Raw genomic sequence first — 25,639 nt, forward strand, 5'->3', positions numbered from 1 at the left:
CAGAAATTAACATAGCATTGTTAATCAACTGTACTTCAATAAACAATTTATGCTTTCATCAACTTTATGTAAACTATGCATTTTCATGTTTGGTGCCTAAATTATTCTCTCTACTGTATTTAGAGTAGGCCTTGTTGGGAAGTTTTGCCAAACAGATGGTTAGGAGATAATCTGATGGATGAGTTGTGGGCAGTTTAGTATTCTGTGTAGATTGCTACACTTGCCAGGAAACCTGCTCTCATCTGCCCTTTAACTCTGTCCTGTTCTTTTCTTTCTTTATCTCTTCAAAATTGACTTAGTATATTAAGTGGCATGCATATACCAGTCAATTTTGAAAAGTATTTAGTTTGCCTAAACTGTATTGATTCTGCCACCAAAATATGAAGCTTCTATTGATAGTTTTACATGATAACTTTTTAAAGATACAATAATAATTGCCATTTCAATTTCACTATTTTCAGTTCAGTTCAGTTCAGTCGCTCAGTCGTATCCAACACTTTGCGACCCCATGGACCGCAGCACACCTCCTTGTCCATCACCACCTCCTGGAGTTTACCCAAACTCATGTCCATTGAGTCGGCGATGACATCCAACCATCTCATCCTCTGTCTTTCCCTTTTCCTCCTGCCCTCAATCTTTCTCAGCATCAGGGTCTTTTCAGATGAGTCAGCTCTTCGCATCAGATGGCCAAAGTATTGGAGTTTCAGCTTCAGTATCAGTCCTTCCAATGAACACTGACTTCCTTTAGGATGGACTGGTTGGATCGCCTTGCAGTCCAAGGGACTCTCAAGAGTCTTCTACAATACCACAGTTCAAAAGCATCAATTCTTCGGTGCTCAGCTTTCTTTATAGTCCAACTCTCACAGCCATACATGACAACTGGAAAAGCCATAGCCTTGAATAGACAGACCTTTGTTGGCAAAATAGTGTCTCTGCTTTCTAATATGCTGTCTAGATTGGTCATAACTTTCCTTCTAAAGAGTAAGCGTCTTAATTTCATGGATGCAGTCACCATCTACAGTGATTTTGGAGCCCCCCAAAATGAAGTCTGTCACTATTTCCACTGTTTCCCCATCTATTTGCCATGAAGTGATGGGACCAGATGCCATGATCTTAGTTTTCTGAATGTTGAATTTTAAGCCAACGTTTTCACTCTCCTCTTTCACTTTCATCAAGAGATTCTTTAGTTCTTCACTTTCTGCTATAAGGGAGGTGTCATCTGCATATCTCAGGTTATTGATATTTCTCCCGGCAATCTTGATTCCAGCTTGTGCTTTCTCCAGCCCAGCATTTCTCATGATGTACTCTGAATATAAGTTAAATAAGCAGGGTAACAATATACAGCCTTGACATTCTCCTTTTCCTATTTGGAACCAGTTTGTTGTCCAGTTCTAACTGTTACTTCCTGACCTGCATGCAGATTTCTCAGGAGGCAGGTCAGGTGGTCTGGTATGCCCATCTCTTTCAGAATTTTCTACAGTTTATTGTGATCCACACAGTCAAAGGCTTTGGCATAGTCAATAAAGCAGAAATAGATGTTTTTCTGGAACTCTCTTGCTTTTTCCATGATCCAGCGGGTGTTGGCAATTTGATCTCTGGTTCTCTGCCTTTTCTAAAACCAGCTTGGAAGTTCACGGTTCACATATTGCTGAAGCCTGGCTTGGAGAATTTTGAGCATTACATTACTAGCGTGTGAGATGAGTGCAATTGTGTGGCAGTTTGAGCATTCTTTGGCATTGCTTATTTTATTAGTATCTATATAAATTTGAATAAAGATATATGTTGATTAAATTTCTTCATTTTAAGTCTAGAATCTGGAATAAAGGACTAATAAAAATATCTACTGAAAATAGATTCTTAACTGTGTACATGTTAAGAAAATTAAGTTTATGTAATGTCTGAGCAATAGTGTTTCGTATCTGCTTATATTTTTCCAGTGCACAGCCACGTGTGGACAGGGGTACCAGATGCGTGCTGTGAAGTGTGTCAATGAGCTATTTAGCACAGTGCTAGATGACAGACTGTGCCATGGAGCTAGTCGCCCAAGTGAAAGGCAGGTAAACGACACCTCTCCATGGATTATAAACAGAAATGTTTGATACAGGAAGATTATTGATGTGTTAAAATTATTTCCATATATATTTTTCCACTTAAACATATATGCCTTAAAAATAGAGAGTTTATTGTTCTTGGTTTTGCCAGCTTTATTGATGGATTTGTTTTTACTCTTTATCTGATATTGGATCACTCATTTAACTTATGTTTCCATCCTTTGAACTATAGAAGGATGATGCCTTATTATGAGCATAATGAACTTCTCAAGTGTGGCTTAAGGTAGTGATCTGTGTTCATTCAGAAGGTTTCAGCTTAGTGATATTTTTGGAAGATTATTATATTACTCTTTTCTTTTTAAATCATCAGGCAGAATGATCCAAACTTTAACCTTCAGAGTCATACTATCCACTTCTAGCCCTTGATAGTACTTTGTACTTTTGGAAAATAAAAACCTTTACATCGCTTATTTGTAGTTTACTATGCAGCTGTTCTTGACTTATATAATTGAAAGGAGAAATGAAGTATAGGATTTAGTATCAATCATAGTGGTTAATTCATTAATGTTTCATGAGGTCCATTTTTCTTTCAAACAGAATTGTATTGTTACACCTTGCCCAGTTATCCCTAAAATTGGGGCCACTTCCTTGCCAGCTGTTCCCATGAGAAAGATAACACAATGGCGATATGGTTCTTGGACCCCAGTAAGTGAATTTCTTTAAGAGAGACAGTATTTCTACTATGGAGGCTTTCAGTTGCTCCAGATTTGCCAAATTAATATATGCATTCATTCTCAGGTATTTTGATGGAGATGGTGTCAGAAGAGCATAGGGTTTAGAATTAGGTAATTTAATGACTAAATCCTGTTCTGTCTTTCAAGAGCTCTGTTTCTGCGGGCAAGAATTTAAGTATTCCAAACATGAGGCATATACACCTGTGGTGGATTCATGTCAATCTATGCCAAAACCAATACAGAATTGTAAAGTAAAAATTAAAAATAAATAAATAAATTTTAAAAATAAATAAATAAAAAAGAATTTAAGTATTCTAGGTCTGTTTTCTAATCCTACCAAATGAGGATGATAATATTTATGTCATAGGTTGTTATGAGAAGCAGATGTGATATTAGACTTTTATTAGATTTGGAATATACACTTGCTTTAGTCTTATATGAAAGATATATTTTTAAGTTTCATATATTCTCTGAATATTTTAATTATGAGATCCTATCTTCTCTATTACCTAGGTCTTTCAGAGTTGTCTTAAATGTTATCTTAAGATTCTCTTATCTATAATCTTTTCTTTAATTTTGACAAATAGCTAATCACTATTCTGAAAAGTTGAGTGTTTTGTTTTATTATCACAAGCATCTGATTTGTGAAGTTTATTTTTTATTTTTTTAAATTTTTTTTAATTTTTTTATTTTTTTAGGTTGAGGGGAGAGATGGAGGGAGAGAGGGAGGTGGGGAAAGAGAGAAAGAGACAGACGGACAGAGACAGAGAGAGGGAGGGAGGAAGAGAAGGAGTGAGAGAGAGGAGGAAAGGAAGGAGAGAGGAAGGGAGAGAGAGATACAGAAACAGAGAGAGCGGGAGAGTGGGGAGAGGAGGAAGGGAGAGAGGGAGGGAGCCGAAGTTTATTTTTTAAACTCATTGGAATATTCACTGCCCTGTCTTTGACTCAGAAATGATGCCAGGTGATAATATTTATAAATTAAGTTTTTTCAAGAATCTTGAGGTTTAGAAATTTGAACACCAAGTGTGAGGGATGTAGGAGTGTCCTGTATAATGCTCTGGTATGATTCAATTTTTCAGTGCTCCGTGTCTTGTGGAAGAGGAAATCAAGCCCGCTATGTAAGTTGTCGTGATGCTCTTGATGGAATAGCAGATGAATCATTTTGTGCCCACTTACCCCGACCGGCTGAAATAGCTGTCTGTTTTAGCCCTTGTGGAGAGTGGCAAACAGGGAATTGGTCACCTGTAAGTACTTTTTTTGCAAAAAAAGTGAAATGAGAAATTTAAATATAATATTTGAACCTTGAGGTAATGCAGTTTATTGGCTAAATTTGTGATCAGTGTTCAGCTTCCTGTGGCCGTGGAAAAATGACTCGACAAGCTTTATGCATCAACTATCATCAGCCAGTTAATGAGAATTACTGTGACCCTGAAGTCCGCCCTGTGATAGAACAAGAATGTAATCTGGCAGCCTGCCCTCCCACGTACAGCCACTTTCCGAGTTCCTCTGAGCAGCCAAGCCATTTTCCAGGCAGGAATTTTCCATTAACTCACAAACCAGAAGATAATCAAAATCAGGGGGTCCATCCATCAATCAGAGAAAACCAGTGGAGAACAGGACCATGGGGATCAGTAAGCCCTCTTTATTGAGTTATACTAATTCTGTAATTTTGTTACGTTATATGGCCTTTTAACAGAAATGTACATAATGACATCAGATGCTTTTAATGCTAATTATTTCTGAAGATAAGTAATTTAAATCTTAAAAAGATTAAGCAATTTTTGATGCAGATTGCAAATCTCTATAGCGTTCTAATTGAATTATACCCTAATGTGATATTATGATTACGGAGGAATCCATTTGAAAAAAATCTTAGAGTCCATTATAGTAAAAATGAAATCTTTTAAGTGTTAAGATTACCAATGTCTATGAAGAAAAAAATCAAACCCAGAAATTAACTATGATAACAGTACAGTAAGCTGGTGTAAAACCATGATTACTTTGTACAAAAGGTACAATTGTGGTTTGTATTTTTTATGAGATTAATGATACCAAATAAAGAAAAACAATGTGAAAGTTGGGAAACTTAACATTATCTTTTTTTTTTTTTCCTTCCTAGTGAGACCTGAAAACTTGAATTCCTTTTTACTTAATGCCTAGGACAAGGGTGATTTTTTTATTGCAAACTTTAAAGATTTACCTTCCTATCAATAAATTTTAATGAAACCATAGGTTTTTTTGACAGATATTCTTTATTCAAATTATGATTCCAAAGTGGGGGCGGTAATTTGGCGAGCTTGAAGTTGAGTCAAAGAGCTGTTTTTCTTTTATTTTAGTGTTTTATAATGTAATTTTGTGACATGGAATCTTCGGTTTTCTTTTATTTTAGTGTTTTATAATATAATTTTGTGACATGGAATCTTCAGTTTGTGTGTTCCTGTGTTTCATCCTTTCCAGTGCTCTAGCAGTTGTGCTGGAGGTGTTCAACGTAGAGTTGTGGTCTGCCAGGATGAAAATGGACAAAGTGCCAGTTACTGTGATGCAGCGTCCAAACCCCCAGAGTCAAAGCACTGTGATTCAGGACCTTGTCCACAGTGGAACTACGGAAGCTGGGGAGAAGTAAGTCCTACTCTCTCCTAAACTTGTGGAAATTATGACATCCCCTAAGACCAAAAGTTAAGCACTTCATACCCTTACTGTTGAATAATCTTACTTCACTATACTAGACAGATTTTTAAAAAATTGAGTCACTAAAACTATAATCTTTTAATAAACATTGTATCATGGTATAAATCACTCATTTATGATAGGAAATATATACTCCAGATTTTTGACAGAATGCTATGTGCTAGCCAGTAGGTAACTTCCTAATACCTCTCTAAAACTAGTATATTATTATCTTAATTTCTTAGAAAATTAATTGATATAAAGACAGAAAAATAGAGTGATATGTAGGCCATGTTAATATCCTATTATGGAACCATTCATTTTACGAATCTAAAATGAATAGCTATCAATTATTTAGCACTTTCTTCATGTCCTGACCTTCTTTTAGGTACTGGGATATGAGGATAATTTTTTAAATGGTTGTAATGAATACTAATTCCACCTATATTATGCATGAGAAAGAAGAAAGACTTACATTGGCTTTGGATAAATAAAATAAGCCACCTAATTTAATTAGTCAAACATTTGTGTTTAATGATTTTTTTTAATAAATTAATTTATTTTTGATTGCACTGGGTCTCTGTTGCTACGCTCAGGCTTTCCTTAGTTGCAGCAAACTGGGGTTCCTCTTTATTGCAATGCTCGGACTCCTCATTGCTGTGGCTTCTCTTGTTGCAGAGCACAGGCTCTAGGCGCATGAGCTTCAGTAATTGGCAATACGCAAGCTCAGTGGTTGTGACGCACAGGCTTAGTTGCTCTGCAGTATGTGGAATCTTCCCGGACCAGGGATCAAACCTGCTACCTATATTGGTAGCAGGTTTCCTATCCACTGCACCACCAGGGAAGTCCCCTGTTTAATGATTTTCAGTACCTATTTTCTCTCCATAGGGAATTTGGAAATCATTGTTTAAAGATACACTTCTGATCAGGTGCTAATAAATATAAAGTATGTCTTTAAAATATACTTTTACAATTTTCTAAAATGAAAGTAACTTTTTCAGTTGTGAGTTAATTCTTGTGAAAATTCAAATAATTTGAAAAATTGTGAAAAGATACGAACTTTTAATATTTGATAATTTCCTGCCAGACTTTAGTTCTGTGTGGGTTTCAGAAGTAGCTTCATTAATTATACATGCTGCTTTGCCACCTGCTGTTCTCATGTAATAGATATACTCAACATCTTTTTATCTTTGTAAATTTAGATTTCCCTTCATGGATACATGACTGTGTATCTTTTGATAGGGTACCATATACATTATGTAGTTATTACCTATTACAGTACTAATTTTCAAAATTTTGTCTTTAAAAAAAAAAGGATGGAACCAAAACTTTGATTTATTTTTGAAGAAATGTTGAGGGTTATGAAGAAAGGATAAACTTTAAGCTTTAGCAGTTCTGATTATGTACTCCACTGAATAAACCAACATAATATTCTTTTTGAAGCCACATAGTTTTTATCTTCCTTCTTATTTTTAGTGTACACAAACGTGTGGAGGAGGAATAAAATCAAGATTTGTAATATGCCAGTTTCCCAATGGCCAACTGTCACAAGAGCAAAACTGTGAAATGTTGAACAAGCCACCTAGCGTGGCACAGTGTCATATACATGCTTGCCCTGATGACGTATCATGGCATCGGGGACCATGGAAATCGGTACGATAGTACTCTTATTTTTATCCTTCTGTTTTGTTTTATTCTGTCCCTTTTTCTTTAATTTTCTCTCTTTATAAATTGTGATGCACACATTTTATCTTCCAATATTTTTTTAAAGCAGACCATTGGCCCTCGAGGCTTATGTCATTAAATTTGACAGTTTGAAAGAGAATTCATTCAAGTACTGTAATATATACATATATATAATAGTTTTACATGTATTTAATTTTTATAAGTGAATTTTGAACCATAGCACTAATCTAATGGAAGTGTTTTTCTCCAGTACCCTTTTGGCTTGCCACAAATTAATTGAAAATGTTTTACTATTTACATTTGTATATAATGTTAACATTGTGCTTGTAACAATGGCAGGTTAAGGCTGTGTCTTGTTTGAGTGTATAACTATTTGTGGCTTTTGTCTGTCAATGTCCAGTAACTGATCTAAAAGCAAATAACATTTTTATCATTGTTAAACTTTAATAGTTTGTTTGGAAATGTGAAAATATTGTATTAAAAAAGAGAAATTTACTTACACAAAGTAAATTAAATGTTTACAATTTGTTACATACATCATGAAAAAGTATGATTTATATAGTAATTTATATGAATGTTCATATCTTCCACTGTGTGGAGTTACTGTGTTTTGGGCTGTTTTAATTTTTAATTTTTTGAAGCCATAGACAAAAATTCATAAATAGCCATGAATTATTAATTTCTTCTAGTATTTTTCAACTACCCAGGCTTTGAAGAATAATTAATATATAGATACATTGAAACTAGCATTATGATCAATTTTGATATTTTAAATACAAACAACCAAGTACACTTCTTTCTGGTGATAAAATGATTGGAGCCTATAATCTATTTATAATTAAGATTATAAAGTTAAACAGTTCTTTATTTGGAAAATAATTAACTCTGATTTTATACCTGAACCTGATGTATGCACTTGTTTTGCTTCACCCAGGTCAAAGTTTTACAGTGAAATGTAAACCTGTTTCAATTCATGCCATTTGAAGAATAGGTCAAGTTCTAATTCAGACTAAATTCGTCTTTTTAGTCACTATGACTGATACAAAACAGCAGAGCATTTTAACTTTATGGGAAGATCTTAAATTGCTGCATTAGAATTAGAGAGCCATAACTTTTGGGGAACTAACAAAAGCATTTTGCTATGGAAAACATTCACATGTACTTAAAATGTTCACTGACCATCTGCTATATCCTAGGGACTATACTGTCATGATAATATAAAGACATATTTGTTACCCTATGGAGTTTACAATCTAATTGGAGAGACTTCAAGTCCTGTAAGAAGTCACTATAGATTTTTTTTTTGGTTAGTCGTTTTTGGTTGTAAATTCACTTTCTCTGTACTATATCTGTTACGTTTTCTTTTGTTTTATTGGTTTAATTATAAGCCTAGTCATTAATAAGACTTAATCCATAGATTGCCTTCTTGGAATTTGCCTCAATTGGGACAGCAGACATAAAGGTTTTATTTTCCCTATTCATTCATGAATTCATTCATTCACAAAGCATTCAACATTTACTCATGGCTTCTGCTTTGTGCTATATATTGAAGTTCCTAAAATTAAGTGATTTGAATTAGATCTTCTATATCAGAGATCAGCAAATTATCAAACCTGGCCCATTGTCTATTTTTATAAACAACTTTTATTGGAACACAGGCATACACATTTTTTATGTGTTATCTACGGCTGCTTTTGAGACTTTCTTAGACTCAACAGAGACTTTCTTTTACAATAGAGACTGACCCTCAAAGCCTGAGATATTTACTATTTGGTCTTTCTGGGGATAGTTTGTTGATTCCTGTTCTATTTAATAAACATCATGAAACTTTAAAAATTTGACACACCTAAATTTATAACATATTGGAATTGCAAATATTCATTTGGAGTCAGTTTTAGATTTTGTGATCCTTTGTTTAATATTTTCAAATATTTTAAGGTTTATCAATCTTTTCTACATATTCACTATAGTATTTACATAATTTTGCTCCAGCTTTATTGAGATATGTAGTCATATTGTATAAGTTTAAAGTGTACAACCTCACAAAAATTTGATTGTGTTAGATTGCATCAAATGCTATATTCCAATAATTTGTATCATGATATTTTTTGGTATGTCATAAGTGAAAAACCCGAATGTTCACTAAAGACCCTTTGCAGAGATAACTTTGTCAACCTCACAAAAACAAGTGACCAAGAAAACAATAATTTCAAATTACAAAATAGTAAAACAGAAGTATATAATTCTTCATTGTTTATTACATGTATATCCCACAAATGAGTTCATTGATTAATTCAGTCTTTGCACTAGTAAAGAACTGTAAAATTTTTGATAAATTGAAGATAATTTTAAAATTACAATAATTTTATTTATTAACTTTTAATAAAGTAAATATATATCATTAAAGTTTCTGAATTTCTTATTATATAAAGAATTTTAATCCTTAAATTAGCCTTTTATATTAAAAGGGTTTAATTGATCTGAAGTTTTATTGTTAAAACCAGTTATAACATTTTAATTTACCTCTTTCAGTGTTGCTATGTATTAGCCAGATTTCAGAATACCTCTTATTAACATATCAGGTTAATATTCTTTAATGCATAACTTTAATTTCAGAAGATCCTATTTACTAAGTTAGAAAAGTGAGAAAATGTGTGTATAAGTATACATATATAAATGACATGAAATCTTAAACACTTTTCATTTTAAAGTAAAATTAAAATACCAAGTGCTAAATAATTAAATGTAGCTAGGAATGAAGTTGTAAATATACATTTAAATTTTCTCCATGTTGGAAACTTTGTGTTGTAATAATCTATAAGCATGATTAAAGAAAAAATAATCTTAACATATATCTGTTAATGACTGCATTTTTGTGACTAGTCAATGTGAAATGATTGTATTTTAACCCTTGCTTATTAATGATGTTGTTGGCCTTGTGCTTTTCTTAATTCACATGTACGTTGTATTTTTATTCCTTGAACCAATATCTAAAATGTTTTAAGTCACTGAACCGATTCTGTATTGTAAAGAATACCTCTTTTCTTTTGAGGGTTTTTTAAAATAACAAATTGTTAATTTTTCTTATTAAACATTTAATTGTTGAATAGTATATGTTTTCATAATTTTACTGAGTATGTATATAAGCTACTGTTATTTTTATATAATCCTATTAGAAACTAACATTGGTTTTTAAAAATAAGATTTATTGTTTAGCTATAAATTTTTAAATACTAGGAATTTTAATATTCATATATTTTAAATAATGAATAAAAAATTATGATATAAACAAACTTACTTAGTAAATTAATAGATGTACTCATGCCCAGGATAATCTTTAAAAGGTGAGTAAAATTTTTATTTTTCTTTGATAAAGTGAGGGGCACTACATGTAACATAGACTATTTTAGCAAATGCTCTTTAAATAAATTTATATTAATTTCTCTATATTTCCCCATAGGCCTCATTTAAGTGATTTATTTTCCTAGAATGTTTTCATTCTGTACATAAAATCAGTTCATATTTGGTAAGACAATAATGTGCATTCCATTGTTTTCTGGAGTTAATGATGATCCAACAGAAGTAAAGAGAATAATTTTTTCATTTAAGATTGTTTTTTTCTTCTAAAATTGAGAAAATATTTTTTAAAAAGATGAAAGCTTGGTACTTGAACCGTCTTGATCCTAGTGCTTTTCCCAAAGCATTTCTTTATAAAATAGTACCCTCCTGTAACATTGTGTTAAAACATATATATGTATACGTGTGTGTGTATGTGTGTATGACTAAATTTCTATTAAGATACAATGGAATGTGACAAAAACACTTTCAGAAATGAGCTGCACAAAATGGGGTAGCTGCACACACCTAGTAAATTTGCAGTTTGTCAATTTAACAGTTTTGTGTAACAAAAGAACATTGAGGGTCTGAGCAGAGGGGTTGGGCTCCCACTCAAGGTGGAATGCACTTGGAAAGGAACTTGTTACTGCCTCTGTGGCTCCTAAGTCCAGCAGCAGCCAGGGGAACAAGGTAATGTGTGGGGAAATGGTTTCAAGAAGCTGTCAATTCTTTGTAAAGTGGAATGTTCAGTAAAACTATAGTAATTGGTTATTTTCTTAAATTTGGAAAAGACACACAAGTATAGCAAAGGGCTGGAAATTTACTTCATTACCAATTTATCATGGAAATCTACTGAAATAATGTTTCTATTTGTTATATTTCCATACCGTTCTATGGTACATTCAGTAACTCCCCCAAATTCTAAGCATTCCCTACATGTTATAGGCATTGTGTTAGTCACTAGAAGTAAATCGGGCACAATCTCTGTGTATAAGGAATTTGCAGTTTGGTGGTGAATGTACTAAATAGATTATCAGAAGCAGAATGGGATTCCTATCTCTTTTCAGTAACAACCTTGTGATTTATAATAGTGAAGACTCATAATATTAGGGGCTTAGTAGACTATAATTATTCGAGAATTTGTAATGAGGATTGTACTTGACAACATAATTATTATTCCAACAATTCCTCCTAGAAAGCCTAAACTAGTATGATATATTCCATTACAACCTGGCAAGAGATGAGTGGTGTTGAAGTCTCTATGCTAGAAGAATACTTTCGTTTTTGTGTAATTGCAACATCTTTTTCTTTTTTTGTGAATGCATAGAGTTCATGAATCACCAAAAGGGAGGATGTGGACTGACTATAGGTTTGCCCTAGCTGTGATGCTTTGAAGACAGCTTTAGAGGCACAAGTGGGCCTTGCAGGTTTGACATGTGCAATCTAGGCAGAACTGAAGGAGACAATCTGATGATGAGAATGCAAAGAAGACACTTGTATGTGTGTTTGATTGAGTGAAGTTAGAATGTAATTTGAAATCACTAAAAAGTTAACTTTATCATTACATTTGTAGTTAACTAAAAGTTTATATAGTTCATAGTTAACTATAGTTTGTAGTTAACTAAAGTTAAGTATATCATTAAATGGTAATATATATTTTTCTTAATATTAAAAAATAGACAATCATGTTTCTATTGTAATTCTATTTTTCCAGGCATAGTGCTTCAGAATATTTAAGATCTCTGGAAATAGATTTTTAAATGTTTAGAAGAACGTAGTCTCAGTATTCTACAATATCTATGTGCTATATAAAACTATATATATAAGATATATAGACATTATTAGCATATTTATTAGATACTCTTTTTTGTTATAATTTTTTATCAACATTTGGTAGCTTGAGAATAAGATTTAGTGCCTATATAATTATACAAAGTCAAACATTAATATTTTAAAAAGTCTATTTGACATTTCTATATAATTAATTTCTAATTTTTTAATTATATGTATATTTCTCAGTAAAATAGTTTGATCATATGCCCTTATATAGTATTATATAATCTATACATTACAAGCATAAACTAACATATAAATATAATTTATAGAAGATACAAATAAGAATTTAAGAGGATAAGATGAATATTTAATATGTTTTTAATTTTATGGATAACAAAATTTTTCTCTATTTTTTTCAATAGTGAGCTATTGTTATAGTCATCTAATTTTTAAAAAGTGGTAGAATGTTTCGTTATTTTCATTAGTTTGAAATCTTTGTTCAGCACAGTTAAGTGGTTCAAAAGTCTGGTTTATTCTACTATGTGATTTCAATAGCTTCCATAGCTGAAAAAATTACTTTGCAAAAGTGCATATCTCCATGTAGCATTACCACTGAATGTTCCTGTTATAAAGTAGTAATTCAATTTAAATCCAATATTCTAGTTATTGAAAAAAATGTATTAAAATTTGACAAATTTTCCATTTTCCATTCTGTCATTCACTTCTTGAAAACTATTATACTAAAAGGAGTTATATCTTTGTATTTTAACAAATAGTGTTAAAACTCAGTGAAACTTTGAAAGATTTGGAAACAATGTAAAGATATTAGAAAATTTTGCTTCAAAGTTTTAAATACAATTGAGAGTTTTTGTAGTTGGTATATTTATAGTAACAAATCCCATAACACTAGAAATACTTCCAAGCATTTAGAAGAAGGGTTTGAAAGAAGCAGTTATTATTATTATTATTGTTTTTGCTGCACCAGGCCTTAGTTGTGGCATGCAAACTCATGGTTGAGGCATGTGGGCACTAGTTCCCTGACCAAGGATTGAACCCAGATCTTCTGCATTGGGAGTTCAGAGTCTTAACCACCAGACCACCAGGGAAGTCCCCAAAAGCAGTGTTTTCTCATCCAGTGTTAAATGTCTCCTTTGCCTTAAAGAGAGATTATGAGTCTATTTTTTTTAAGTGCCAGTTATCACATTTTTATCATTATCATAGAAAAAATTCAGCAAATTTTGAACAAGCCTCGTTTTGTAATAGAGTTAGTAATTACTTCATCTTCATGAGCCCATTTGGTACTTTGAATACAATGTGTAATACTCTGGAGAAGGGCGTGGCAACCCACTCCAGCATTCTCACCTGGAGAATCCCATGGACAGAGGAGCCTGACAGGCAACAGTCCATAGAGTCACGCAGACTACACATGGCTACACATAGTTAATACACTATGGCTGCAGTCCATAGAGCTGGCATGACTGAAGTGATTTAGCACACTGGGCCCAAAGCAGAAGAAAGAGCAGCAGCAGTGTGTCATGACACTCATCTCGTTAGAGTGTTACAAATGTATAAATGTGTAACCATAATCGTCCATCTTTCTCAGTGGGTGTGTGTGACATGTGGTGAGTGCACTGAAGGTGAGTTGCAAGTGATGACGTCCCTGCCAGGGTACCTGATGTATTATATGCTTGACATATCAGGCTGACATACAACTCCATACAGTAAAGCTTATTTTCTTTTTTAGGTAAAAACAAATGTGAACAGAAATTATTAAAAATGTTTTGGGTACTCCATGGTATCACCTTGTCTCTAAGATACACTTAAAACTTAAAGGTTCAGTAACATCTCTAAAATCTCATACGCTACACAGTAAAGACTGGAATTATGTAATTTGTTTTCATAGACGCTATCATCTGCTTCCTGGTTGTACTCCCCCATGCCTAAGATTGTACTTCTCACCAATGTACCTAAATCCAGTAGGAAATTACTGTATCATGTCCTATTGTGATATGAGCTTTGTATATATATCATATTATATATATATATCATATTATTTTCATGTATTTGTGATAGTTCAATGAAGTATTACAAAGTTTTTGGTAGATCACATAACAAATTCTTCTATACCAGTTGTTACTGTGCTCTAAGGTGATCCTCTAAGACCACTCTGAGCTATTTTCAATCTTTCGACATTTTGCAGTTGTGACTCAGGGAAACTCAGAGACTTTGGAAGTAACTGTGAAGGGAATGGTGGCTACTGAGCTGCCAAAAAAATCTCCCATCAATCCATTCAAGGTTATAGAGAGTCCATCCTTAATAGGCACTGGGCTAAAAAAGCTCGAGATGAATGAGAATGACATACTGTATTCAAAGGACTCACAGTTCAGGGAAAAATAAATACACACACAAATAACTGTAACAAGACAGAAATAAATGTCATGGAAAGTGAGAAAATATTATGTATCCAGTTGGAGAAATTTAAGACTTTCTGAAGAAGGCATGAGCCCTGATAGATAGGATTTAAGTAGGAAAAGAAGTGCCAAATTGGAGATCGTGCTCAGCAAAGCCAGAGGCCAAAAAAAGTAGTTTCATTTGACTGGTGTCAGTTGGTTTGTGAGAGACAAGGGGCAGGAATAAGGTTAGAAATATGAGTTGGGCAACAACAAGGAAGACCAATGAGTATTATACTTGAGAGTTTTACAAATTGAAATTTCTGTAAAAATTTCTTTTTTGTATGCCATCGAATTTTTTGGAGTAGGATCACAATGAGGTCTTAAGGTGAGGTGAAGTTGCTCAGTCGTGTCCGACTCTTTGTGACCCCGTGGACTGTAACCTACTAGGCTTCTCCATCCATGGGATTCTCCAAGCAAGAATACTGGAGTGGATTGCCATTTCCTTCTCCAGGGGATCTTCCCGACCCAGGGATTGAACCTGGGTCTCCCACATTGGATGGAGGCAGATGCTTTAACCTCTGAGCCACCAGGGAAGCTAATGATGTCTTAGGAAGATTTGTAATAGGCATTTCTCATCAGGAAAACATTCAGAACATGAGAGACTACAGAAATCCAGGACAGGACTCTTCTAAAAATTTAGGGTGATTATTTAGGGACCATTCAGTTATTATCACATATTTACAGATGACTCACAGCTCACAGGAGTAGATGAAGCCGGTAGAGGACAGATTCATGGAACTATTGGACTTCGCAAATGGGAGGAAAAGATGTATAAGAGAAAACCTTGTCAAGTATTGTCAAGATAATAAAGCTGAGAAAAGTCATGGTTGATAATTATCAGATCAGTTAAGTTTGGGTTTAAAGAGAGTAAATATTTGGGGCAATAAGTCAAAGATTGAAGAGTATTAGGATTACAAACTGCAGATTGAAAAACCCATTTGATGGTTTATAACTTGGTTTAGTATTAGTTTCATGTTCAGTTCACTTCAGTCGCTCGGTGGTGTCTGACTCTTTGCGACCCCAGAAGTCGCAGCACGCCAGGCCTCCCTGTCCATCACCAACTCCCGGAGTTCACTCAGACTCACGTCCATCGAGTCAGTGATGCCATCCAGCCATCTCATCCCCGGTCATCCCTTTCCCCTACAGCCCCCAATCCCTCCCAGCATCAGAGTCTTTTCCAATGAGTCAACTCTTCGCATGAGGTGACCAAAGTACTGGAGTTTCAGCTTTAGCATCATTCCTTCCAAAGAAATCCCAGGGTTGATCTCCTTCAGAATGGACTGGTTGGATCTCCTTGCAGTGCAAGGGACTCTCAAGAGTCTTCTCTAACACCACACTTCAAAAACATCAATTCTTTGGCCCTCAGCCTTCTTCACAGTCCAACTCTTACATCCATACATGACCAAAGGCAAAACCATAGCCTTGACTAGACGGACCTTAGTCGGCAAAGTAATGATGTCTCTGCTTTTCAATATGCTATCTAGGTTGGTCATAACCTTTCTTCCAAGGAGTAAGCGTCTTTTAATTTCAGGGCTGCAGTCACCATCTGCAGTGATTTTGGAGCCCCAGAAAATAAAGTCTGACACTGTTTCTACTGTTTCCCCATCCATTTCCCATGAAGTGATGGGACCAGATGCCATGATCTTCATTTTTTGAATGTTGAGTTTTAAGCCAACTTTTTCACTCTCCTCTTTTACTTTCATCAAGAGGCTTTTTAGTTCCTCTTCACTTTCTGCCATAAGGGTCGTGTCATCTGCATATCTGAGGTTATTGAGATTTCTCCTGGCAATCTTGATTCCAGCTTGTGTTTCTTCCAGTCCAGCGTTTCTCATGATGTACTCTGCATATAAGTTAAATAAGCAGGGTGACAATATACAGCCTTGACGTACTCCTTTTCCTATTTGGAACCAGTCTGTTGTTCCATGTCTAGTTCTAACTGTTGCTTCCTGACCTGCATATAGATTTCTCATGAGGCAGGTCAGGTGATCTGGAATTCTCATCTCTGTCAGGATTTTCCACAATTTATTGTGATCCACACAGTCAAAGGCTTTGGCATAGTTCAATAAAGCAGAAATAGATGTTTTTCTGGAACTCTTGCTTTTTCCATGATCCAGTGGATGTTGGCAATTTGATCTCTGGTTCCTCTGCCTTTTCTAAAACCAACTTGAACATCAGGAAGTTCACGGTTCACATATTGCTGAAGCCTGGCTTGGAGAATTTTGAGCATTACTTTACTAGCGTGTGAGATGAGTGCAATTGTGTGGTAGTTTGAGCATTCTTTGGCATTGCCTTTCTTTGGGATTGGATTGAAAACTGACCTTTTCCAGTCCTGTGGCCACTGCTGAGTTTTCCAAATTTGCTGGCATATTGAGTGCAGCACTTTCACAGCATCATCTTTCAGGATTTGAAATAGCTCAACTGGAATTCTGTCACCTCCATTAGCTTTGTTTGTAGTGATGCTTTCTAAGAACCACTTGACTTCACATTCAAGGATGTCTGGCTCTAGATGAGTGATCACACCATCGTGATTATCCGGGTTGTGAAGATCTTTTTTGTACAGTTCTTCTGTGTATTCTTGCCACCTCTTCTTAATATCTTCTGCTTCTGTTAGGTCCATACCATTTCTGTCCCTTATCGAGCCCATCTTTGCATGAAATGTCCCCTTGGTATCTCTAATTTTCTTGAAGAGATCTCTAGTCTTTCCCATTCTGTTGTTTTCCTCCATTTCTTTGCATTGATCGCTGAAGAAGGCTTTCTTATCTCTTCTTGCTATTCTTTGAAACTCTGCATTCAGATGCTTATATCTTTCCTTTTCTCCTTTGCTTTTCACCTCTCTTCTTTTCACAGCTATTTGTAAGACCTCCCCAGGCGGCCATTTTGCTTTTTTGCATTTCTTTTCCATGGGGATGGTCTTGATCCCGTGTCTCCTGTACAATGTCACAAACCTCATTCCATAGTTCATCAGGCACTCTATCAGATCTAGGCCCTTAAATCTATTTCTCACTTCCACTGTATAATCATAAGGGATTTGATTTAGGTCATACCTGAATGGTCTAGCGGTTTTCCCTACTTTCTTCAATTTAAGTCTGAATTTGGTAATAAGGAGCTCATTATCTGAGCCACAGTCAGCTCCTGGTCTTGTTTTTGTTGACTGTATAGAGCTTCTCCATCTTTGGCTGCAAAGAATATAATCAATCTGATTTCAGTGTTTACCATCTGGTGATGTCCATGTGTAGAGTCTTCTCTTGTGTTGTTGGAAGAATGTGTTTGCTATGACCAGTGCATTTTCTTGGCAAAACTCTATTAGCCTTTGCCCTGCTTCATTCCACATTCCAAGGCCAAATTTGCCTGTTACTCCAGGTGTTTCTTGACTTCCTACTTTTGCATTCCAGTCCCTTATAATGAAAAGGACATCTCTTTTGGGTGTTAGTTCTAAAAGGTCTTGTAGATCTTCATAGAACCGTTCAACTTCAGTTTCTTCAGCGTTACTGGTTGGGGCATAGACTTGGATAACTGTGATATTGAATGGCTTGTCTTGGAGATGAACAGAGATCATTCTGTCGTTTTTGAGATTGCATCCAAGTACTGCATTTCGGACTCTTTTGTTGGCCATGATGGCTACTCCATTTCTTCTGAGGGATTCCTGCCCACAGTAGTAGATATAATGGTCATCTGAGTCAAATTCACCCATTCCAGTCCATTTTAGTTCACTGATTCCTAGAATGTCGACGTTCACTCTTGCCATCTCTTGTTTGACCACTTCCAATTTGCCTTGATTCATGGACCTGACATTTCAGGTTCCTATGCAATATTCCTCTTTACAGCATCAGATCTTGCTTCTATCACCAGTCACATCCACAGCTGGATATTGTTTTTGCTTTGGCTCCATCCCTTCATTCTTTCTGGAGTTATTTCTCCACTGATCTCCAGTAGTGTGTTGGGCACCTACTAACCTGGGGAGTTCCTCTTTCAGTATCCTATCATTTTGCCTTTTCATACTGTTCATGGGGTTCTCAAGGCAAGAATACTGAAGTGGTTTGCCATTCCCTTCTCCAGTGGACCACATTCTGTTAGACCTCTCCACTATGACCCGCCCATCTTGGGTTGCCCCGTGGGCACAGCTTAGTTTTATTGAGTTAGACAAGGCTGTGGTCCTAGTGTGATTAGATTGAGTAGTTTTCTATGAGTATGGTTTCAGTGTGTCTGCCCTCTGATACCCTCTTGCAACACCTACCATCTTACTTGGGTTTCTCTTACTTTGGGCATGGGGTATCTCTTCACAGCTGCTCCAGCAAAGCGCAGCTGCTGCTCCTTACATTAGTTACATTAGTTTCATGTAAGAGAATATAATCTTTAGTTCACCAAGAGAAATATAATTTTTCATTTACCAAAAAAGCTTTGAAGCAATACTATTATTCTTAAGCCTCCTGAATCTTTAAATATTAAGTCTTTCCTACATCTTGAGATTAAGAATTGTGGTAGCATGCCTAGGTTTTGGTTAAAATGGCTATTGTTTAGCAGAGCAACCTTTGGAAAGTTACTTAACATTTTTAAGATATTGTTTCTTAGAGTATAAAATAGTGCCTATCTAAAGAGGACATTTTTTAGTATTAAAAGGAACAATAGGTAAAGTGGTTGACATAGAGCTCATTACTTAAAGATTCCATTATTTTGATATGTATTATCACTGATCTACTAAGAAGTACTGGATATTTATATAACAGTTAGAATGTGTTAGTGATAGTTACGCAGCACTAAATGTGGAGGGTAAAAATACAAATGTATCAAGAGATAGAAGGTAGTACATATTGCAGGTTAAGTACATATTACTGGTTAAGAAAAGACTGCGGCTGCTAAGTCGCTTCAGTTGTGTCCGACTCTGTGCGACCCCATAGACGGCAGCCCACCAGGCTCCCCCATCCCTGGGATTCTCCAGGAGTGGGTTGCCATTTCCTTCTCCAATGCATGAAAGTGAAAAGTGAAAGTGAAGTTGCTCAGTCGTGTCTGAGTCTTAGTGACCCCATGGACTGCAGCCCATCAGGCTGCTCCATCCATGGGATTTTCCAGGCAAGAGTACTGGAGTGGTTTGCCATTGCCTTCTCTGAAGAAAAGACGAAAACAACACAAATTATACATTTAATTATGACTATCATAAATTAGAGGCAAATGTTTGTTTTAATGTGTAATTTATCAATAGCAGGAAATATAACTTTAACCTAGTTCCAGTTCAGTTCAGTACAGTTGCTCAGTCGTGTCAGACTCTTTGTGACCCCACGGACTGCAGCACGCCAGGCCTCCCTGTCCAACACAAACTCCCGGAGTTTACTCAAACTCATATCCATTGACTGGTGATGCCACCCAACCATCTCATCCTCTGTTGTCCCCTTCTCCTCCTGCCTTCAGTGTTTCCCAGCATCAGGGTCTTTTCCAATGAGTCAGTTCTTCCATCAGGTGGCGAAAGTATTGGAGTTCCAGCTTCAACATCAGTGCTTCCAATGAATATTCAGGACTGATTTCCTTTAGGATGGACTGGTTGGATCTCCTTGCAGTCCAAGGGACTCTCAAGAGTCTTCTCCAACACCGCAGTTCAAAAGCATCCATTCTTCAGTGCTCAGCTCTCTTTATAGTCCAACTCACATCCATACGTGACTACTGGAAAAGCCATAGCCTTGACTAGACAGACCTTTGTTGGCAAAGTAATGTCTCTGCTTTTGAATATGCTATCTATTTTGGTCATAACTTTCCTTCTAAGGAATAAGCATCTTAATTTCATGGCAGCAGTCACCATCTGCAGTGATTTTGGAGCCCACAAAAATAAAGTCTGTCAATGTTTCCACTGTTTCCCTATTTACCATGAAATGATGGGACTGGATGCCATAATCTTTGTTTTCTGAATGTTGAGCTTTAAGCTAACTTTTTCACTCTCCTCTTTCACTTTCATCAAGAGGCTCTTGAGTTCCTCTTCACTTTCTGTCATAATGGTGGTGTCATCTGCATATCTGGGGTTATTAATATTTCTCCCAGCAATCTTGATTCCAGCTTGTGCTTTATCCAGCCCAGCGTTTCTCATGATGTACTCTGCATAGAAGTTATATAAGCAGGATGATAATAGACAGCCTTGATGTACTCCTTTTCCTATTTGGAAGCAGTGTGTTGTTCCATGTCCAGTTCTAACTGTTGCTTCTTGACCGGCATACAGATTTCTCAAGAGGCAGGTCAGGTGGTCTGGTATGCCCATCTCTTTCAGCATTTTCCACAGTTTATTGTGATCCACACAGTCAGAGGCTTTGGCATAGTTCAATAAAGCAGAAATAGATGTTTTTCTGGAACTCTCTTGCTTTTTCCATGATCCAGCAGATGTTGGCAATTTGATCTCTAGTTCCTCTGCCTTTTCTAAAACCAGCTTGAACATCTAGAAGTTCACGGTTCACATACTGTTGAAGCCTGGCTTGGAGAATTTTTTTAAATGTATTTATTTTAATTGGAGATTAATTACTTTACAGACGTGGAGAATTTTGAGCATCACTATGCTAGCGTGTGAGATGAGTGCAATTGTGAAGTATTTTGAGCTTTCTTTGGCATTGCATTACTTAGGGATTGGAATGAAAACTGCCCTTTTCCAGGTCAGTTTTGAACCTAGTTCCAAAATCTAAATAAAAACATACTTGAATATACTATGACAAGTAATCAGATTTCTGGGGAACATAAATTTGGTCCAGTTATTAAAATTGCCAGAAAAAGGCTCATCCACAGTAGAACCATTTTTGTTTATAGGCTGTAATTTTTTTCAGGGTATAAACATATTTGGGCCTCCCTGGTGGCTCAGTGGTAAGCCATCCACCTACAATATAGGAGACACAGGGTGGAGAAGATTCCCCTGGAGAAGGAAATGGCAGTCCACTCTGGTATCCTTGCTTAGAAAATCCCATGGACAGAGGAGCCAGGTGGGCTACAGTCCTAAAGGTCTCAAAAGAGTTCAACACAACTTAGCAACTAAAGAACAATATAAACATTCACAAAAGTTTCTTTCTTATGATAGATGTTACCCATCATAAACAAACTGACAGCTAGAACCAAAAAGCATTTTCTGTGATTAAAGATTATTCACTATGTTTGGGATATCATTAAATATAGTGTGAGAATTAAAATGTGCCAATTATACTGTATAAATGACTATGTGTGCTCTTTGGGAATATAGTCTATAGGAAAATGAAAGAATAAAAGGAAATTTTTACTGCCACACTAATTAAAAAATGTTTCCATGTTCTACCACCAAAGTTTACACCCTTCCATCTGAGGGAAACTTTTTTACTGTTTATTCTTAGGCATTTGGAGCATTTTCACATCGGAATAGGGAAGATAGCCAGGCTTGGCTCCTCCCACATCCGTGTCCAAGCTCAAAAGAACAGTAGAGTTCATATGAGCTCCTGTTTCCAAGTCAGCATTTTGCTGCAAGATCTTAATTTTAGATGCAACCAGAAGATTGCATTCTTCTCATCTCTGCTGACCCACAGGGTACCCCATAGAATCAGAACAACATCAAAAATCTTGAGGAAAGAGATCTAAATTAGATGAAGCTTTCTTTTCGATATAATTTTTGTAGAACTAAAGTTCTACAAACTCTACAACTCTACTTCACTCAGGTAACATAAACTGCATATTTAAATAATCTTTGTATGTATTTGCTCATACATTTTTTCTATATAGTATTTATTCAGTAAACATTTATAGATATGGTTTCTAACCTTATTAAGTTTAGAATTCTCACTTATTCTTTATTTCAGCACCTTTAATATGTGTGCATACTTTGATAGAAAATCTAGTTATTTTTGTTGATGCATAATTTAAACATGAAAATAATCCTGATATCTAAATTTCTGTTGTGCTAAGAAGGAATTGGTATTTATTTAGATATAGTAAATAGGCTGTTTAAAATTATGGCTTATACTGAGAAGAGCTCTGGAGATTTTTTTTGTATTTTATGAAATTAAATATTTTCTTCAGTTTAAGGAACTGCCTGCAATGTGGGAGACCTGGGTTCAATCCCTGGATTGGGAAGATTCCCCTGGAGAAGGGAAAGGCTACCCACTCCAGTATTCTGGCCTGGAGAATTACATGGACTGTATAGTCCATGGGGTCACAAAGAGTCAGATACGACCGAGTGACTTTCACTTTCACTTTCAAGTTTTTTATGACTGTGTCACTATCAAACTATGAGGATTTCTTTATAGTTACTTTTAAAGTCAAAATATGGAGAAAACTTTTAAATAAAACTCACTTCCTTATCTGTTGGGAAAATGTTTCCATATAGAGTGCTTAGGAAATTTCTAGAAGAATTATTTAAAAGTTATTAAAGTTGGAATGTTTTTCTTTTACATCTGTTGTAATAAAAAGCAGATTATTTTTTAAAAACTATTTTATAAGAAATTAAAATTTAAAAGTCTGGGAATAACTTCAGGATTTCATTCAATACCTATGTCATAGTAAATGAGGCAATATCAAAATATAAAATTGATTTGAAATTCTTAAGAATTAAAGGATGGCATATTCTCTAACCAAAGTATGTCCTATAATTCACGTGTGCAGAAATTTTCATTTTATCATTTTAGTAAATAATATAATTAAAAAAATAAACCCCTAAATATATATGTCTAAAGAGTTAGATCATTATGATATTTGAAATATTTTTAAAAATACTGTTTTCTTACATTTTTTGGTATTATATCTTTAAAATTGGGAAATTCTTGCAATTTCCTCTTTCATATCCTACTACACAAAGCTTACATTATTAAGTTTCTCATCTGAATTATTCACAGTTTCTATATTGATGAACATTTCTAAAGGTTGGAGACTATACATAACATAACCCACTTCTTTCTAGGAAAATTATGTGATTTTTGTTCTGTATTTTGAGCTGAAATTGATATATATGAAATATTCATCTCTAACTCATTCTGCACCCTGAAGTAAGAATACATCGAATTCTTCCTCCACAGGGCAAATATTTGAAGGCAGCTATTTTTCTTTTTTTCCTCATTAAATATATCTATTTTGTTCAGCTCTTCAATCATCACAATCACCTTATCATTATTCTCATAAAATCTGATATCTAGAATTTCATTCATTGGCAAACATGGTCTAACTGTTAAGAATATAGCTAGAAAGAATAATGGCACCTTTGATATAAACACTGTGCACAATATAATCAATATTGCACCAAAATTCAGTCACCTAGTCACCTAGTCTTTTTTTATACTAGTCTTACATCAGTATAAGCCTAATATGTATAGTATATGATAGGGTTATGAATCATTTTATTTATCCATAGCAGTAGATATTTTTAAGCAAAAGTATAGAACGTCTATTTTCTGTAATATTTTGGATTCACATATCTTTTAAAATTCTATATGAATTTTATCTTTTTAATTTTTTTCCAGTGAAAGGATTCATTTTATTTATTTTTAAAATTTTATTATTGGAGTATACTTGCTTTACAATGTTGTATAAGTTTCTGCTGTACAGCAATGTGAATCAGCTATAAGTATACATATATCCCCTCCCTCTTGAGCCTCCTCCACCCCATGCCATTCCTCTAGATCATCACAGAGCACTGAGCTGAGCTCCTTGTGTTATACAGAAACTTTCCATTATCTGTCTATATTACCATGGTAGTGTATATCTGTCAGTGTTACTCTCCCAGTTTATCCCTCTCCTTCTCCCTTTGTATCCACATTTCCGTTCTGCACATCTGCATCTGTATTCCTGTCGTGCAAATCGGTTCATTTGTACTGCTTTTCTCAACTCCACACGTATGCGTTAATATATGAGACTTGTTTTTGTCTTTCTGACATACTTCATTCTGTGTGACAGACTCTAGATCCATCCACATCACTACCAACGATCCCAATTTATTTCTTTTTATGGCTGAGTGATATTCCATTGTATATATGTACCACAACTTCTTTATCCATTCATCTATTGATGAGCATTTAGGTTGCTTCCATGTCCTGGCTTTTGTAAATAGTGCTGCAAGGAACTTTGGGGTACGTGTGTCTCTTTCAGTTATGGTTTTCTCAGATTATGAGCCCAGTAGTGCAATTAATGGGTCATATAGTAGTACTATTTGTAGCTTTTTAAGGAACATCTATACTGTTCTCCGGAGAAGGCAATGGCACCCCACTCTAGTACTCTTGCCTGGAAAATCCCATGGACGGAGGAGCCTGGTAGGCTGCAATCCATGAGGTCGCTGAGTCGGACACGACTGAGTGACTTCCCTTTCACTTTTCACTTTCATGCATTGGAGAAGGAAATGGCAAGCCACTCCAGTGTTCTTGCCTGGAGAATCCCAGGGACGGGGGAGCCTGGTAGGAGGCTGTCTATGGGGTCGCACAGAGTCGGATACGACTGAAGTGACTTAGCAGCAGCAGCAGCATACTGTTCTCCATGGTGGCTGTGCCAATTTACATTCCCACCAATAGTGTAGGAGAGTTCTCTACTCCATACCCTCTCCAGCATTTATGGTTTGTAGATATTTTGGTGATGGCCATTCTGACTGGGTGAGGTGATACCTCTTTGTAATTTTGGTTTGCATTTTTCTAAGAAGGAGTTATGTTGAACATCTTTCCATGTTGGCCATCTGTTTGGAGAAATGTCTATTTAGGTCTTCCACCTATTTTTTGCTTGGGTTGTTTGTTGTTTTGATGTTGAGTATCTGCTTGTATATTTTGGAGATTAATCCTTTGTCAGTTAAATAAATCCTTCTAATTTTATGTCAAAAGTAAATTGGGAAACGTGCTTTTCATGTTTTCATAAAGTAATGAATAGTGTTGTCCGTGCAGACTCAGTAGTTATGGCCTGGGGGTTTAGTTGCTGCATGGCACCATGTATCTTAGTTCCCTGACCAGGGATCAAACCCATGTCCCCTGCATTGTAAAGC

The 25,639-nt window shown here is 35.4% G+C and overlaps 1 protein-coding gene across 1 annotated transcript in view; it reads left to right on the top strand.

The window, feature by feature from the left end:
* Positions 1-25,639, top strand: part of LOC120861268 (A disintegrin and metalloproteinase with thrombospondin motifs 20-like) — a 204,904-nt gene that overhangs the window by 106,752 nt on the left and 72,513 nt on the right. The window contains exons 23-28 of the mRNA XM_040236892.1: positions 1,938-2,057; positions 2,649-2,756; positions 3,865-4,029; positions 4,126-4,416; positions 5,243-5,404; positions 6,929-7,105. Coding sequence (XP_040092826.1) covers positions 1,938-2,057; positions 2,649-2,756; positions 3,865-4,029; positions 4,126-4,416; positions 5,243-5,404; positions 6,929-7,105 — 1,023 coding nt within the window. The remainder of the gene's footprint in view (positions 1-1,937; positions 2,058-2,648; positions 2,757-3,864; positions 4,030-4,125; positions 4,417-5,242; positions 5,405-6,928; positions 7,106-25,639) is intronic.

This window comes from Oryx dammah, unplaced genomic scaffold, assembly GCF_014754425.2.
Source record: "Oryx dammah isolate SB20612 unplaced genomic scaffold, SCBI_Odam_1.1 HiC_scaffold_11232, whole genome shotgun sequence".
NCBI lineage: Eukaryota > Metazoa > Chordata > Mammalia > Artiodactyla > Bovidae > Oryx > Oryx dammah.